Source organism: Haemaphysalis longicornis, unplaced genomic scaffold (genome assembly GCF_048455015.1).
Source record: "Haemaphysalis longicornis isolate Haplotype H1 unplaced genomic scaffold, Haemaphysalis longicornis Haplotype H1 scaffold_8, whole genome shotgun sequence".
NCBI classification, from domain to species: domain Eukaryota; kingdom Metazoa; phylum Arthropoda; class Arachnida; order Ixodida; family Ixodidae; genus Haemaphysalis; species Haemaphysalis longicornis.
Genome location: NW_027526445.1, coordinates 118,989,367 through 119,007,787, shown reverse-complemented (window position 1 = coordinate 119,007,787; position 18,421 = coordinate 118,989,367). Strand labels below are relative to the sequence as shown.

Here is an 18,421-nt window from a genome sequence, read left to right as displayed (position 1 = left end):
AAGAACTCACTCAAACTCAATGCCAGTTCCTTTCATTCAGGCTGTACTCACTCAAACTCACACTCAAAAATCTTGTGAGCACTTAAAATCACTCGTACTCACTCATCACATACGCATTTGAAACCGTACACGCTACTTCTACTGAAACGTATCAGTCCTCGCGAGTTATCATCATCATCATCATCATCATCATCTGCCTGCCTACGTCCACTCCAGTCCAAAGGCCTCTCCCATAGATCTCCAATTATCCCGGTTCGGCGCTAACTGCGACCGATTTATCCCCGCAAACCTTGATCTCATCTGCCCATTTACCTTCTGCTGCCCCCTGGCATGCTTGCTTTTTCTAGGGATCCACTCTGTTACCCTTAATGACCAACGGTAATCTTGCCTTCGCTTTACATGTCGCGCCCACGCCCGTTTTTTTTCTATTTCTATTAGTTTAATATAACACGCGTTTATTGTTCACTGAACCGCTCTCTTCTTGTCCCTTAATGTTGCAACTATCACGTTCCGTTCCATTCCTCGCTTAGTCGTCCTCAATTTAGGTTGAACCCTCTTAGTGAGCCTCCAAGTTTCTGCCCCGTAGGTGAGTACCGGTAAGATGCAGCTATTATACTCTTTCCTTTTTAGGGACAATAGTAGGCTGCTATTCATTATCTGAGAATGTCTGCCAAATGTGCGCTAATCTTTCTTATCTTTCTAATTGTCTCGGCCTCGTGGTTGGTATCCGGGGTCACAACTTGACCTAAGTAGATAAATTCTCTTACCACTTCCACTGCCTCAACTCCTATTTCAAACCGCTTTGGTCTCCCGAGGCCATTGAGCACTACTTTAGTGTTACTCAAATGGATTTTCAGAACCACAGTTCAGGTCTGCTTGGGCCGTGCGGTAATCATCTTTGGAATTCGTCCCCAGGGTTATCTAGCAAGGCAACGCCATAAGCAAATCTGAGGGTACTGAGGTATTCTCCATTAACCCTCACGCCTACTTGCTCCCAGTCCAATATTCTGAATATCTCTTGTAAATATGCCTGAATAACATTGAACAGATTGTGTCTTCTTGTCTGACGCCCTTCCTTATAACATTTTACTGCTCTCCTTATGGAGGACTATGGTAGCTGTGGACCCATTTTAGATATCCTCTAGTATTCCTTTGTAATACTCGTCTGCACCCTGATTCTGCATTGCCTGCATGACTGCTCAGGTTTCGATTGAGTCAGATGCCTTCTCCTAATCTATGAAGGCTATTGTAAAACGCTGGACCAAATGTTCGCATTCCAACTATTATTTTTCGGAAAAAAACTTGTTCTGCAAATAGAAGGCAATAAAAGCGATAGAATTCCCTTATAATACAAGTTGTCACGCGAGAGCCGTAATTGCAGAGCGAAAAACACCACCAAATATGAATATTAAATTTCAACATGATTATTGGGTGTCCTGCTCCCTCCTTCTTTCCGACCTCCTCATCGAAATGAAAGTTTTTTGATAGCCTCCTCGCGAAGAGTTTCTTTTTTTTCGCGGTGTGCTTGTCTACAGATGGCGAGGTGGCCAACAAGCGTGCTGGCGTGCTCGCCCCCAAGAAACCTGCAAATTTATTTGCCGATCGGGTGCCAAAATAAACACAAAGCAATGTATTTTTCTTTATCCGCAAGGCTGGAGAGAGTGATATCTGCCGTCCGGGGCTCGGGAAGAAATAAACAAACAGACATGACCAGAAGATAACACTGTGTGCCGATAGACACCCTTGTAATATTTCTACTGACGTAATCGAGCTCATGAATTCAAAATACGGATTCAGAATACGGCCCCTGGTTCCTCAGGGTGGAAGCACCCGTGTCAACAGAAGTTGCCATGCTCCAAACTGAATTTCACTTCTGTTCTGTAACACTGGGGAGACAACGTATGGTCTCGACTTCATCTCTCGCGGTCGTCCAGTTTCACAAAGTGGAATGCCTCATTAATGTTGGTACATTTTTAAAGCATAGCTTTAGTGTCCTCACTTATACCCCCTGCAGGAAAGCCAACTTTCTCTGACAGTGATGATGAACGATCGTGGGTGAAGTTAGAAAAAAAATTGTTTCCCTTGAACCAAAATGGAACCTGGGTCTCTCGCGTTATAAATCTGGCGCCTTACCGATTACTCCATTTGGACTTTGTCGAAGCGAACGCCAATCAGTAGGTACCGATTCGTAACGTACACCACTAAACCAAATGTCGGGCCTATGGAGTTGCCGTAGAGTTGCCGTAGTACTCTAGGAAAGTAGGGCACCCCTCCAGCGTAGCACATACTCGCATTGTCGGACTGGCCCCCAAAGAATTCATTGCGAGAAAGCTTCGCGTTCAACCATCGTCGACGGTAAACGGACGGATGCATGATTTTTTTTTACTAGTCTTGCCTATAAAACTGAGCTTGAGAAGAAAATGTCTTGTTGTGGTATCATGTGCGCGACAAATACCGCTCACTAAACATAGGCAGTTACTCAGCAATGAGCATTTTGTGTAACAGGATTGTCTGTTCATTTGTCTCTTAGGTGCTTGCCACATAAAAACTGCCTGAAGCCTAATGACGCCTTGCAGCAGCCTTGATGTAATCTATCCTCTTTCTTTCGAACCAAATCACCGTAAATGCTCATGTAGTTCCCAGTGAAAAAGAGCACTTCGTGATTTTTCAGTAGCTACATACATTTTTTAGTGTTATTGTTGTGATCGGGAAAACAAACTGTTATTTGGCAACGACCATGGAGGGTGCGTTCTCCGCTAGTTGAGCGGGCCCAAGGTTCTCTGGGCGACAAGACTTCCGACAATGGCGCTTCGCCTTTCCAGGGGTATGCCTTTGCTCTAGCTATTTATTTATTTATTTCTCCACTCTATGTTTGAAAGCACCTTGTTTGGTCCCACAGGTGACCCTGCGGAAGACAGCTCATAAGGGCGAAGCAGCTTAGACTTTTTGCCGCAGGAGCTCATTTCCCACAGCCGTGTAAGGTGTGCTATCCGTTAATCGAGCGAACGCCAGGACGTCTGGTTGGCGTTTCTACAAGTATGCTATTGCTCTCTGCAGTTATTTGTTTGTCTATAGTTCGTCCGAAAGCACGCAGTTTTTCCCCATCGGTTGCGCTGCCGCAAAGAGGTTATGAAGGCCAAGCAGATTACAATTTCTGCAGCACAAAGCCATATGCCAGCGGCGATGTAATGTGCGTTCTCCTCTAGTCGAGCAGGTACCAGGACATCTGGATGACAACGCTTGAGCAAGTAGGGCTTCGCGTAGCGCTATCATAACTTTCGCAAATTTGGGGTGCTACCCACTCTGGAGGTAACCATCATACCGAAAACATGACAAGCTAAGCTATACAGGTGCAACCACGGCGGGAAGGCTATTAAAAAGACACAAGCAGCCCTCCCTCACCACAGAAGGATCTGGCCAGCCTGGTGCACTAGATGGCCGCCACCGTGCAGTGATCAATGCAATGAATGATCAATGCAATGCTCGACCCTCAGTCCCAAGCATCCGTAGACCACCTGAACACGGCGGCGGCCAGTCCGGCGATACAGCAGAGGGTGCTAAGAATCTCTGGCTCCGGACAGGCCGCCTATTGAACTTGAACGTGGCAACGTTCAACGCGCGAACACAGTCTATTGACAGAAGCTTGCGTGTACTATTAAAGGAGCTGTTGGACACTGAGTGGAATATTATAGTGTTAAGCGATGTTAGAACAGAAGAAAGCTTCATGGAGCTGACTAGCGGGAATATTCAGTGCTACCGGGGATCTCCAGAAAATAAAGAGCACAAGTGCAACTTTTAATTAATAGGAAAAAGGCAGGCAACGTGGAGGAATGCTTTGGTATTAACGAAAGCATCCAGGTCATAGCGATCAAGCTACACAATCGATGCAGGTTAACGTTAGTCACAGCCTATGTGCCATCAGCTAGGGTACGATGATGAAGCCATAGACAGCTTCTACGGGGACATCAAGTCATTAACGATAAAGGGGAGAACTATTTTACGACTGTGAGGTTTTAATGCATAAGTCTGTGAGAAGCAAATGGAAAAAAAGTTACTAGGAAACTTTGGGATATGTCGTCGCAATAGTGCAGGAGATGCACTGGAGGGATTTGCAGAGAAGAAAAATTTTGATGGTAATACACACATTCTTCGGAAAACTCATCATGAGGAAATCCACGAGGAATGTCCAACGATCAAAACGAGGAATAGAAGTGACTTCATTTTAAGTGACAACCCAGCTATTGTACAGCACGTGGAGGTGCTAGGCAAACTTCAGAACAATGGTCATAGGATGTTAAGGTGCAAGTAAGGCTGAAACTGAGAAAAGAGAGGAGGAAGCTCGTGTAAAGTATTATATTCTTTCTAAGCGTATCTGCAGAAGACCCGTAAAAATGCTCGAGGAACAAGATTTAGAAAAGACGTAGGGCTCAAAATAAACATGAATAAATCTAAAGTAATGTTGAATAACCATACCAAGAGCGGCCTGTTCTGTATATGTAGCGAAACGCTAGAACTTGTAGCAGAATAGAAGTACCTCGCTCAGTTCGTGTGTGCTGATCCCGACCACAAGACAAAATATCGCCCAGAATAATTATGGGCTCGGGTGCACTGGGAAAACTATCCCAAAGAATGAAAAATAAGTTACCTCGATCACTGAAAAGGAAAGTATGGAACCAACGCGTCCTTCCCGTGATAACATATGGAGAGTAAACGTGGCACCTTTCTAAACCATTGGAAAGCGAGCGTGGTTCAGCTCAACGGGTCATGGAACGAATAAAGGTAGGAGTAACACTTGGGGATAGAGGCGAGCTTCCTGAGTCAGGGAATAAATTTGAGCAGATGATATCATACTTCAAGTAAAAATAAAATTAAGCTGGCCATGTAGTTAGGCAATTTGGCAACTGGTGAACCACCAGAATAACAGAGGGGATACCGAGAGACGGAGCTAGAAGGGAAAGGCCAATACCTAGATGGGGGAGGGCGAAATCAGGAAGATCGGAGGCAAAGATTGGGTTCAAGCATCGCGGGACAGGAGCGGTTATGTGTCAATGAAGGAGGCCTTAACCCTGCAGTAGACCTAATTAGGTTGTTTTTTATGTTGATCTTGTGGTAGAACACTTACGAGAGGCTTAACAATCACCCTAATAACATTTAATATATGTGAAAAGAGTGCTATTGGTTTACAGCAAACCGTCTTGTGATTTGATGATGATTGCAATAATTTTATGTCATGAGCATTGTTACGACACTAATCAGAATCTGGGTACTGAGATCGTAAATTTTCCTTCCCGACGTTTAACACACTGTTTTATTCTTGTGAAACTGCTTCATCACAACTAATGAAGACACAATGTAATGTGTGCAAACAAACCAACGCAGGTCCTACTGATTCATTTTCAAGCATGTGGTATATTAGACGGGGAAGGAATGGTGGGCGGAAAGAAGTACATGCAGAAAATGGAAAGCTAACGAAAAAGTGTTAGAGTCAAGCTGTAGACTTCGAAACAAAATAATGAAACAGGCGAAAGCTCCTATTTCTACTTAGGTATGAGCATGCGTGATCATCACTTCTCGCTCAGTTGCGCCTCAGAATTACGCCTCTGATTTAATGCTCACTGATTATTGGGCTTCTTTGTTTCGTGTTGCTGAATGTGTGATGTTGCCAAACAATAAGAGGGGGAGTGGCTTTATTTCAGTCTTTTTAGCTCATTTTTGGCGAATAAATACTCCTTGAAGTAATATTGCACCTATTGTTCATAGCTCTTTTCTTTGCAAATCCACTAGTTTTATGAAGAAGCCACGACTTTGTTGGACGATGACAGCGCTTTTCAGCTGCCTTGTGCATCATGTGGACGTCTATAATGATGTACACACAGCCTCTATTGCAATTACTGCTTTTATATATATAAAGTGCCAACTACACGCCTTACAGAAGATTGTCCCATCTAGGGAAGAAGCACCAACCATGCGTGCAGTGGCGGTAAATTTAGTAGACGGCGAATGAAAAATCATGATTACACTATTGGCCACCCTGTTTGGTTGTTTGGATCTCACCAACTGACTAAGTAAAGCAGGAGTTATACTCTTTCATTATTGCAAAGACGCCAAATTTGCCATTAGGGGTACACTCTCGTGATAAAGACACCACTCAATTTAAATAACTTTTCTCATTAAAGAGTAGGCCGAAGCCAGAAATGAATAAGAAAGCTTAGCCTAGTCACTCTGGCTTTCATTCTAACAGGATTGGATTATGTCTTTAAGCCAGTTCAGTGTCCCATTTCGAGATGATCAAAACGCTTGCTGCCTGGCAACCATTGGTTTCTTTGTATAACGTCTTTCAACGATTTTACAACTTCATTACTTAGTCCATGTCTGCAGCCCATCGGCAACCCCGCTGGTGGGCCTCTCGCAGGAAAACACTGCTTTCCCGAAACCTGTGTTAGGAGATGTAAATCTCCAGTCGGTGAAGCGTACATGTTTATTGTTCATTAATGTAATGACTTAAAAGGCGCTACGCATTTTAGAGTGGCAATCTACATATACGAGTCTCGGTTGAATGTGTTCAATTCCTCTCCAATTGAAGGCCGGAGCTTAATAAAAGTAGAGAGCTAGAATCAGCGTGCCTGAAATAAAGTATTGTTGTTGTTACTGCGGATTAGAATAAGGGAATAAGAGAATATAAAGCTGCCAGGGGTCACTATGGTGCTCCGCAAGGCAACTAGTCTGCCCTCTGTCGGACGACTAGCTTCGCTGATGTCTACCCATGATAGCTAGTGGAAGAAAACGTGCACCTGCAGAACAAAAAGAAACGAAGGAAAGAGCTGTCTACCCAGCATTCGCAACTTCTGTGCCGGAAGGAATAATCAGGAAGAGGATGCACGAATTGGAGCGACAAAGATTCACACGAGTGTGCCTTGGGCATCCCCTTTAGGCCATACCACTTTTCCATGCAGTGATTTTGTTTACAGAATTCTCTTAGGGGCACCCGTACGCATGGAGAGCAGCGCGCAATTAAAACAGTAACCGCAGTGTTATGAACTATGGATTGCTATAATACCGTTTATTTTGGAAAATTTAGTCCAGATTCAAGATTAGACAACACAGCCGACTACTAAAACTGAAGGGCTGCCTCGAAATTCTGAAAAGAACTCCTGCAATGATGCGACGGCGGAGTAAGCACAGCAAAAATGTGCCTCTTCAGGTTACGGAAGTGCGGAAGAGGCAGCAGGGTCGCGAATTCCCTTGCCTACAAACTTCACTTCGGGAGGGTGCCAATAAGTGCAGTGATCACTTGTGAATAAAGAATAAATGCAAACCCTCACATCTTATATACAGGGTATCCCACCTATCCCGCATCAAGATTTTAAAACGGAGCCATGGCGTTACTCAAAGAAAATCTAGTGCCCATTGTCTCCAGTACAGTGGAGCAGCGATCAGTAAGTTTTTGTTAAGCAGTTTTAATTAAGTAATTGTAATTGTTTATGTACATCGATAAGTACACTCAATCATTAAAGTGCCTATGGGGCAGTTGTAGGTTCCCATGAGAAGCATCTAACTGCGGTATTTTCAGCGATGAACTAATTTGTACTCCTTTATTAGGACAGATAAAAAACCTGCGAAATATAAAAATACCACGTGGCGGTCCCTCCCGACCTCATCATAAAGCCCTACCATCGAACAGGCTGCCTCTGAATTACCGAGAATGAAATAAAGAAAAGAAAGAAAGAAGAACTCCCGACCGAGTTCGTGCCTTATCTGCCACGCGCGCACCGCGAAACTTGCTGTTGCTGCTGCTTTCTTGCATGCCATTATCAAGGTGATGCGCTGTCTCACCGGGCGTGTGACAGGCAAAGCAGGTGCTTTTAATCAGCTTATTTTAGTGCACCGATTCTTGAAGTGGGTGGGTGTAAGTGCCATCGCGTGGTATCCTTCATATTTCGCGAGATTTCTTTGCCAGTTATAATAAACGAGAACGCAATCAGTCGCTGAAAATACCGGAGTTAGATTGCTGTAGTGGGTGCCTACAAGTGGGTATTTGACGCTTTAATGATAAAAATAGTACTTACGGAGTTAGATTATTATTTACAATGAAATTATTGATCCTGGTTAACCATATATCACTGTCCGCTACTCCACTGTAATGGAAAGATTACGCACTACGTTTTCTGCGGGTAATAACATTGCAATTTTAAAATTTTGGTTCATGATAGCTGGGACACCCTTTACAATACCAAAGGAGTTCCCGCCTGAGCTTTAATTAAAACACGTTAACTGCACGTGACGTCAGACTGTACCAGTTTTCGACAGCCACGCGTGTGCCGAAAATACGGGAGTTCATAACACCTGCGGGTTTTCTGCAGTCTTCCGTAGTATCTAATTTTGGAGGGAGGAGTACCTCCCTCAACGCTGCAAAGCGCCATTTGTGTCGCGTATATGCCGGCAGTTTTGTACCCCCTTGAAGTACTAGAGGTAATGAGTTGCACCCTCGAGATCATAGAGAAATTTCATATTTTTTTCGTCCCGTAGGCTCAAACACGTGTCACCATGGAGCCGCAATATCCAACACGTTGAGCTTGTTAACATTTTATGTCATAGATAAATTACTGATCTCGTCCCTTACACTCCTAGTGGCTTGTGGTTGATTGATTCATTTTATGGTTAAACGCGCCGACGCAACGCAGGCGATGAGATTCGCCGTAGTGGAGGGCTCCGGATTAATTTTGACCACCTGAGAATCTTTAACGTGCGTCGGAATCTCGTACACACGGGCGTTTTTACTTTCGCATTCATCAGAATGCGGCCGCTGCAGCTGCGAATCGAACCCGCGTCCTTGTGCTCAGGAGCACGCCTTAGCCACTCAGCCACCACGGCGGGTTGGCTTGTGGTTGAGGCTCTAATCTTATCACCTTTGCGCAGGCATCCCTTGACCTGCTGTGGCTTTATATCAGGACGGGGTGTTAAACGAAAATGCCTATAGATACGAGGGTTCTGAGCAGGTTAAAGGTGACCTAAAACAATAGGAGCCCTACAGAATGACCCGGTCGTACATTCGGCAAACGGAACCGAATTTGAAGAGTCTAAAGTCACCCCCTTCGACCTTCCTTATAAACGTTAGGACACAATGATGTTGACGTCCTTGTAATAAAAAAAACGTTCCACGCTATTCATGTCCCTTACCGCAGCTCGTTGTTCTGGGCACACCTGCAGAAGAAAACCACGGTGGCAAAGAGATGCTGCTAAGGAAGGGGGCGTTCAGTGACGTGGACGTGGCAATGATGGCGCACCCAGTGGACCAGGACAGCCTTCGAATAGCCGTCTGCGCTGCGCAGCAGGTTTGTTGTTACACACATAAAGCCACACTTTCTTGCTAAGGCGGCGTATCAAAGGTGGAGATCATTACGTGGAAGGCAGTAACAAAACTAAGCATATTTTAAACCGACTTACGCATAGCCAACATTGTATAAACTATATAGTGCACATGATATCCTAGCGTGAAGCATTGGCGAGGTAAAAGTGAAGAATACTCTACTAACAAAAATGTGTATGTTATAAACATGTCTTTGTAAATTGATAACTGGTTAGGGTTAGGAACGAACCAGACCACGTGGTATTACCTCAGACGTACTTTACTAAAAATGCATACAATATTCAAGCTGAAATCGTATTGCAATTTCATACCTTTACTGGTATTTCTACTCTACACCGAACGGTGTACACGAACAAGGCAAGGTTCAATGCGTGGGCTAACCTTGTAAGCATTGGTTTTCAAATTTCTTTTCGTAAGGTGAGGGAGGGGGGGGGGGGGGTCACACGAAGAGTTTAAGGATAACTACAACCCGACAACTTTTGGTGGCGTATATTCATTCTCCAGATAGATTCGCCATCTTTATCTTACCAAACATGTGGAGCGCTTTGGTTACTTGTAAGCATTTTCTTTAGGTGTTCAAACATTCGCAATCTTTATCTTACCAAACATGTGGAGCGCTTTGGTTACTTGTAAGCATTTTCTTTAGGTGTTCAAACAACTCCAACTTCGGGTATTGCCCTTGGTGCACGTACTGCTGGGGCACTGCGGAACCGTAATTCGAATAAAAACGCATTATGGCAGCGAAAGGAGGCATGACAGATTTCATAAGTAACGCTCTTGTCAAAATTAATGCAAACCATTATCACAAAACTTGACGCATTCAATTACACTATTCCACTTCTTGGAAAGACTCTACGAGTAACACCACGTGAGCATGAGGTTACCGATTGCACATTTACCTACGATGCAGTGATTTTTGGATTTCATGAATCGCTCATTTACCACTTGCACTTGCCCGGAGTTACTGGCGCGAGTGCTTCGCTGGTTTGATGGATGTCATTAATAAATACAAAGACGGCCGTTTGCTAATTGAAGAAAACACCGGGAACTTCGAAGCCAGTGCACCGAACAATGGCCCTTAAACAGGAGATAATATTTGAGTTGGGGAGACAAAAAAGGGGCTACTTCTTAACGGTTGGAGCCTTCCGCGACAAGGCCTCGTGGTTACCAAATATGTGCTTTCTGACTTACGGTCTGCCTATCAAGCACTCAATGTATTTAATAGGCCAATGAGCGTTGTAGCCGTTTTACGTGTTTAGTATAAATGGAGTAGAAAACAGTTTAGCACAAGCAAATAAGTCAGTGGTCTGGCAATGATAACGGCCGTGAGTAATCATCGGCTGTTTTTAAATTTTTAACACCTGAGCACGCAAGGTCTATCCTTTCCCATGCAGCTTATCCTCACCAGGATACCTATTCTCCTAAATTAGGTGTCTTTTTAGTGTACTTACTGGTGCTTTATACCTTGATAACCAACACGCGTTGAAAGAGAAACGAATGCACAAAAGTTGAAGCCTACTTTTTAAACAGTTTTATCAATTACCCTACAAAACGGTCCTCGTCAATGGTTCAAAATACTGACTTGATCCATCGCTAACAACGATGAAGATGAACTTCTTAGAATACTGCGCTGTCTTGCCTGCGGTGAAAAACAATTAGGGCTATTATATAGTTCATTGTTTTAGTTCTCACCGAGCAGAAAGAAATACAGTGCTGTATCATGCTGTGCATGATTTAAGAAAACGCGTAGTTGAGACATTTTGCGAATTGAACTGTCTGTCTTAATAAATGCTTTTATGCCAGCCGAGTTCAAAAGTTGTCGCAGACTGCAATAAAAGAAACGTCAGGATATAACTTTTCCAACTGAAAATATTTCTCCGTCGGAATAACATGTTATTGTTGCAGCAAAGTTTAAACAAGGTAGACCCAAAACCACTAAAAGATCTTCGCTTTTTTGTGATTTTCTTATCTACCTTGTTCTGTGCCATGAGTGTAGGGGTTAAAATGCGTGTAATTAATGGTTCTTCCTTCAAAAGTGACACCCACCCACAATTACACGGATTTAAGGTAATATGGTGACGCCAGTTTCTTGATTTTTGAACGATGGCATTGTTTCAGGTCGCCTCGAATATGACCTGTCTTCCTATTTGTTTCCTCGTTGCAGATTACCGTGCATTTCAAAGGAAAGGGAACGCATGCAGCTGCTTGTCCCTGGGATGGGGTGAACGCCTTGGACGCGGCTGTGGCTGCTTACGTCAACGTGTCGCTGCTTCGACAGCAGATAAAGCCTACATGCCGAATTCATGGTTAGTTGTAACTTTTTCAGAAACCAACTCTACAAGCCAGCCCTTTAAGGCGGCACATTATACCAAGTCTTCAGTTCTATGATGAAGGTTTCATATGCGAAACATATCTTCACTTTATTGGACAGTTTTCTGACGTCTTTTGGACTTCTCGCCATAAATTTTTTCAAGATCTATCCCGGTAGCGTGAAGAGAAAGTGGCCAGAAACGCCCAGCAACTGCAGCATTCTTCTGATAGAAGTACTGATTGGGCCACTATATTGTTTTACACAGGTATTATTGAAAGGGCAAATGACAGCTGACTTTTTTTACTGCAATAAAATCTCTCGGCGCATTTCACACCGCGCTACTTTGAGTTAAAGTTGGCGAAAAATTGCAGACCAAAAGTACACGGTGCAGTCCGTTGAATGGAAAACTACGCTCAAAATAGGGCATTCAATCAACAAAACCACTGTCAAGTCGGTAATAAGGTCCTCACTCATCGCTGGTGGAGGATTTTTGGAGTGTTTATTAATGTTTTTCCACCGGAGCCTCTAGGTTTATAAACCTTTTAGAACAGAGGCGCAAAGTGCGAGACAGATATACCAGGGCAGAGAATGTTACTCACTGCCGAGCGTTAACGAACTCGATGAATATAGATTCAGAAAAATGGGTACGTACGCATAATGGATAAAAATGCAAGTGGAATTCATTTCCCATAAAGCACATTAATATCTTTCTATATGTACCGTCAACCGTAACTGAGGCAACAAATGCCTCACCTTCTTTGGGTAACATATATTGCCCGTTTCGTTTTCTACTTTTAATCTCATATCTGACATTGCTCAAGTGTTAAGCAGCCTTTAAAAAATAAATGGCTATGTTCAATAGACTCCAATATTTTCTCGAAGATAAAAACTTATACCTGCGCATAAACACAGATATAAACTGCACCCACAAGAATTGATGGATATCACGCATAGGGCACGCGAAGCAAAGCTTCGCAATCATTTTTATGTTTTCTTAAGGCCGCCATGCGTTTTTGCTATGCTATTCGCTTCTGGGCGTACAGCTTAGGACGCTCGCCGACTTTCACTGCCGCCTCGTTTCATTGGCTTGCCTCACCACTTCGAGCCAACATACATTCGCAGTCTTCACCACGTTTCACTAAACAGTGAAGACATTCCCGTACTGCACTGCGATTTTTCGGGCCTGAATGTCCTACACGCTGCGTGAAATATGGGATGTTTACTTACGCATGGGGGCAGCACAGTGTTGAACGCCAGCTCAAAGCGCACCGGGAGTGTCATACGCATTACCTAAAACGCCCGACGGGATGCATGAAGAGGAAAACCTTCTAGAGGTTCTGCAATGATTGCAGCCCGCGCGACAAATACCACAGCTGCACCCCGAAATTCAGCTCGGCAGGGCCAATATTTGGCATTGCTTTGCAAACCATGTTCCCATGGTAATAACCATGCGTGGACACCGTGATATATTCATGCATATTTGTGGCTTTCTGGCCAGTCCTTACGGCCTAAATAAACATAGATCAGGACGCAAGGCAACTCATAGAATAGTCGCAGATTGTATTGATATTGTATAGAATTAACAAGTTCGTCAACAAAATCTTCAATCATTTGACATGAAGGCGTTTTTCAAATTTCTAAGCGTTGGAATATGTATATACTAAATTGGAAAACATTTTTACTTCAAGTCAACAAGTAAAGACATCCCACAAATTTTCGTTTCGTTAAATAAGAAAATTTTCTTTTCAATGAACATACGCCATGCACAATAGTGTAAGAATTGAAAAGATTCAAACACAGTGACAGATGAATTCGTGCGACATTTGCTTCTAGTGTCGATGTATTTTCACCAATTGCATAACGGCACTGCGCCCAATAACCGGATAACATAAGCTCTGGGACGCAATTCCGTAACTTCCTTAAAGGAGCGCCATAACACACCCGCTCTCCTTGCTCGCATTTTTATTATACACAACAGACATTTAGTTACCACAAGAAACATGGCTGAAAATGTTGAGAATAAAAAAGAAGTTTTGTTCAATAAAAACTTTACATGAAAGCAAGAGACCAAATAAAAATATTTAATGAAATGCAGATAAACGATGAAATTTCCTAAATCATCATTCCCTGCTGCTTACAGAACGGAAACATTCTGGTAAATGTACACAAAAGCATTTTCCTAAGTAATTCATCCATCTACCTTGGAAAAGATGTGTAGTTAAACAGTAACATTTGGGAAAGCCTTGCACATAAGCGTTTGCAGCACCCGCCACTTCGCCACGGGAAACAGCTTTACGTTGCAGTGCCTCTAATATGTAAAAAATGCCTCACTACAGCGTTAACTGTAAGCTGATTACTGAACACCGCACCTATCCCCCTCCTCAATACAGTCAAACCCGGTTATAGCGAACTGCAATATGCGACACGATTAGTTCGATATATCTAATAGTTCGATACAGCCGAACCCACCTAAACGAGTTTATTGTTACGAGTTCGCAATACGCGGGAATCCCCTTGCCATCGTCGCATGCAGAAATGAAGAAAATAACGTATGTCATTACCATACACAAAACAATCAATTTATTGCAAAAGGTTCTTTCCGCCTTACCGTCTTTACGGCCTGCTTCCAAAGAAAGCGGAGATTTTTGTTTTCCCTTTCGTTTTGGCAGCGTCAACTAGCACAGCATTCTTTACACGAGACATTGTTTGCACCACTTCGAGTCCGTGTCCTTCAATATCGAAAAAATATTGGCCGAGGACATCGACTGCCGAAAGCACTTCATGAAGCGTCGGACGGCTTTCACTCGCGACATCCTCTGCCTCTTCGGTGCTTTTTATCAGTATTACGACGGTGTTGCTGATGGTACCCGCGTCCAAGGGGGTTACAGTGCACGGCAACGCAGTCGTCGACACTCAGGAAATCTTCGAAGGACACTCCTTTCAGTACAGCATCGGGACGGTTGGCGAGCTGCCGTATTAGTCCGGACTCACTGACTGGGCGGGTTCCGTCATGAGTTCTGCCATCGAAAACAGTTACGGAAAGTGTCGGGCGTCATGTCACTCCATACAAGGCGCAATGCCTCAGTCGCGGCCTTTGCTCAGTGGTCGCGGCCAATCAATATCTCAATCACCACTCTGAGACCATGCATTTAGGCGGCCAGTCTAAGCACGCCGAGTTCGATATATCAGATGTGCAGTTCGTTGAAAGGAATAGGTTTCGCGTGTATTTCCGTAAATGATTTATTTTTGTTTGATATATAGCATAATTCGCTCTATCCGGGCTCGTTATAGTCGGGTTTGACTGTAAGCACCTGTGAAAATACTCAACCTAAATTTCCATCTTCATAACATACTCACTCTCAAATGAAACGTTGTGCACATATTGCAATTTATTTTTTAGTATCATGTTTTGCCGCACCAGCACTTGGTTCTTTCTGAAAAAACAGACCGCCGTATCACTGCAAATCCGCCTCCCGCTATGGCAGTAGCAGAACTTAATGTAAACACTTTGTCGGGATTGTAAGTCCAAGGGCAAGGCAACATGCCAGGTATTCTGTGACGGGCCTACTGTAGTCACAGAAAATATACATGCCAACGACATAAATATCGTGCACTGAACGTTTATTAGACCAAAGTTGTTTTCTAACAAAGCGTGATCAAAAACAACAATACAGCGCACTAATCTTTGGGTTACAAAAGTACCAACCTCCACGTTTTTTTTTTTTTTTTCCGAAAGACATCTTTGCCAGCTTGTAGTTATACGAGGAGCCTATGACTGTTGTGAGAGAATTCGTGAATTACCAAGTAGCCACATAAATCGATACTGTCCAGCGACGCGACAAATGTAACTCAATTTGTACGTTAAAGTGGTAATGGAGACCGGCAGCGAAAGTGACAAGATATTCCTGGCACCCCTCCACAGCCGTGGCTGTCGCTCACTTCTGGACAACTGCAAGCTCCAGAAGTGAGCGAAACTGACTGGAGGGTCCCAGCAGCAGTTTCTCGTCTTAAAGCTTACGCCCACACTACCAGTTTAATGTGCCCATTGAGTTACGATTGTCCCGTCGTCAGAAAATATCAGTCCGTCTCTCGCCGAGGAGACCGACTGCAGCGCGAATACAAATGGCGAATACCAAACATCACAAGAAGAACATCGTAAAAAAGAAAGCACGGCGAAACGTGGATGCCACGAGAAGAACGCAAGGAGGGCTTCATTTACAGCCAGCCTTTTATAACGCCAGCTTAAATGAATAAATCTTAGAATGCACACGGGTCTTTCTTCAACCCATGCAGGGCGTCGACTGAGCTTGCCGTACGAACACGGCACAGCTTGTTTGGAAAAAGAAAGTGGGCAAGAAAATCACTAGGGCCATTATTGGACCACTTAATTATTTGCAAGAACCAGCGACATCGCGTAGCATTCGAGCGATCCAACCCTTAAAAACAACAGCGCGAGTTTACGCAGAAACTAGTGCGAGGTCTCACTTACGTCTTAAGTGGCCGCCCGCAGTTGGCGAACGTCGTTATTTCACCACGCAGATACAGTTTAAACACACGTCACCGACACCAATACACACGTCACACGCACCGCCAGGAAAACAACGGCAGTTCAAATGCTACAAAACAGACACAGGAGACACAGTTACACGTTTTTCATCCAAGCCACGGAGAAAAACAAAGGCCAGAAGGGCACAGCGCAAATAGTCCGCCGCACAATGTTGCGTTAGGACGTCCAAATGAACCATGCCTAAAGAACGTGTAATTTAATTTCCCTGGTATGTTACATGCGCCGCAGCCTATTTCAGATGGGCCTTATTTCGTCATACAGTATTGTAGCCCATTTTGTAACTACTCTTTTCTGCGCTGTAGCCTGTTTACCCACGACCGCCTTGAAACGCGACTGACAAGTTGGCCATGCCCTCTTTTGGAAAGCTTGGCTGAAGCTTGGCCTCTAATGTGCTTTCTGTGTGACGCTACTTGCGGTCGATGTTTACATGGCACCCAATCAATCTTTCCCCTAATGTACTAATGGATGGCCGGCCGCTCGGCGACAATGCGAACCAGATCACTCGGAGGCCATGGAGTTTTCAATTATAGGTGATCGGCCGCTGCCGCTGTAGCAGTGGTGGTGAGACATTGGTCCGATGCACAGCAGAGTAGTCGGCGTCATTTTAGGGTGGTTAGAAGAGGCAAGTATATTTACATAACACGATGTTATTCAAAGTACTACAAAATACATCATATTTTAACGGCTTGTACAAGTGCTTCCGCTTCACTAAGTTGCTTTGCACTTGCTCATTTTTATTTTGTACGTGCTACAAAATATATTGTAAGTTACGTGCCTAATAGTATTGATTTGCCTTTTTGTTTTCTTTTTTCTTGTTCGTTTCTATTTGTGTAGTCAGCATCGGCGTTTTATTGGCATCAATAGCAAAAAGATTTGCATAATTTCTGAAGTGGAGGAGTTTTATAAGGCGACTTACACTGCGCTCACATTTGGCTCTTTTCGCATATCGCAGGCATCATCGTGGAGGCGGGAACCTACCCCAACATTATTCCCGAGACTAGCAAACTCGTGTATCACATTAGAGGGGAGACTGCCAAGGACCTGGACGACTTGGTCCCGAGAGTCGAAGCCTGCTTCGCTGCAGCGGCGCAGGCCAGCGGCTGCACGATGCGTACAGAAAAGGGGCAGCAGTACAAGGAGCTCATTCACAATGTCGCCCTTACAAAAACTTTCAGGAAGCACGGGCATGCCTTAGGTAAGTGGTCTACGGCGAGCTTCATCCTGGCATTCTTTGCAGTTGCCCAATAACGAATCGTCTGAAACTTTTTAGTACGCTAAAATCATTGTGTGGCAGTGACTAGGGACTAAGAAAACTTACCTATATTTCCATTATTTCATTGTATATAACAAAAGGATTGTGCCTGAACTCTGACTTACGGACAGGTGAGTTGGTTCATACAGCTTCATCGACAGCACAAGCCCAGGTGCTGTCACTACTTCGTCACACCTTGACCAACGCTCTTCTTCTAGCTCGGAGATGAAGTGTCAAAAGTCATATTGAAACAAATATGGTTTGGGCGCTAGCATAAATATTTCAGGTCAAGCGTAAACCTTATGTCCACCGTCGAAGCCCAACATAAATTCCGCTAATATATCTTATATTTACGGTCCATGTTCGGCAAAAAACAATGGTAAGATGGATGTTATGTCTTGGTGAGCAGTCAATACATAGCACCTTTCTCGAGTTGAGCCAAAAGGCATTCGTTCAATAAAGACCGAAATGAAATCCAGCCGTCTAGAGGGCCGAGGAAGTCACAGGAAAGTAAATGAACTGCTTTTTGATGAGCATCACCATTTATAGGCATGAAGAACCAGCCCGTAACTCAACAAGTGGCTCATTTCCAACAAGCGAAATGCGCAAGTGGAACAGTAGGCGGACAGGCAAGTGGTCCATACACGAATGGACCCCGGTTCCCATCTTCGCTATCAACGTTTCCGCTGAACTCTATATAGGATAATATGAGTTCTTTTTTTAAGCCTGTGCAGAAACTGCCGTTCTCTTTTACGGAATTATTTTGGCCCATAGTTATATTTTATAATAAACATTTCTTGAATGAGAAAATTTGGCCCACTTTTCTTTTCCTTATTATTGGCTCAAGCAAGCGTTTTTCTCTCCTCCGTAGCGAGCACCTTGTAAATTCAAAATACAAAAGCCCCTCTCGTAAAATGGTTAGGA

The 18,421-nt window shown here is 43.9% G+C and overlaps 1 protein-coding gene across 1 annotated transcript in view; it reads left to right on the top strand.

The window, feature by feature from the left end:
• LOC144148996 (xaa-Arg dipeptidase-like) overlaps positions 1 to 18,421 on the top strand; it is a 52,633-nt gene that overhangs the window by 23,063 nt on the left and 11,149 nt on the right. Inside the window, exons 3-5 of the mRNA XM_077680520.1 lie at positions 9,183 to 9,332; positions 11,532 to 11,673; positions 17,198 to 17,440. Coding sequence (XP_077536646.1) covers positions 9,183 to 9,332; positions 11,532 to 11,673; positions 17,198 to 17,440 — 535 coding nt within the window. The remainder of the gene's footprint in view (positions 1 to 9,182; positions 9,333 to 11,531; positions 11,674 to 17,197; positions 17,441 to 18,421) is intronic.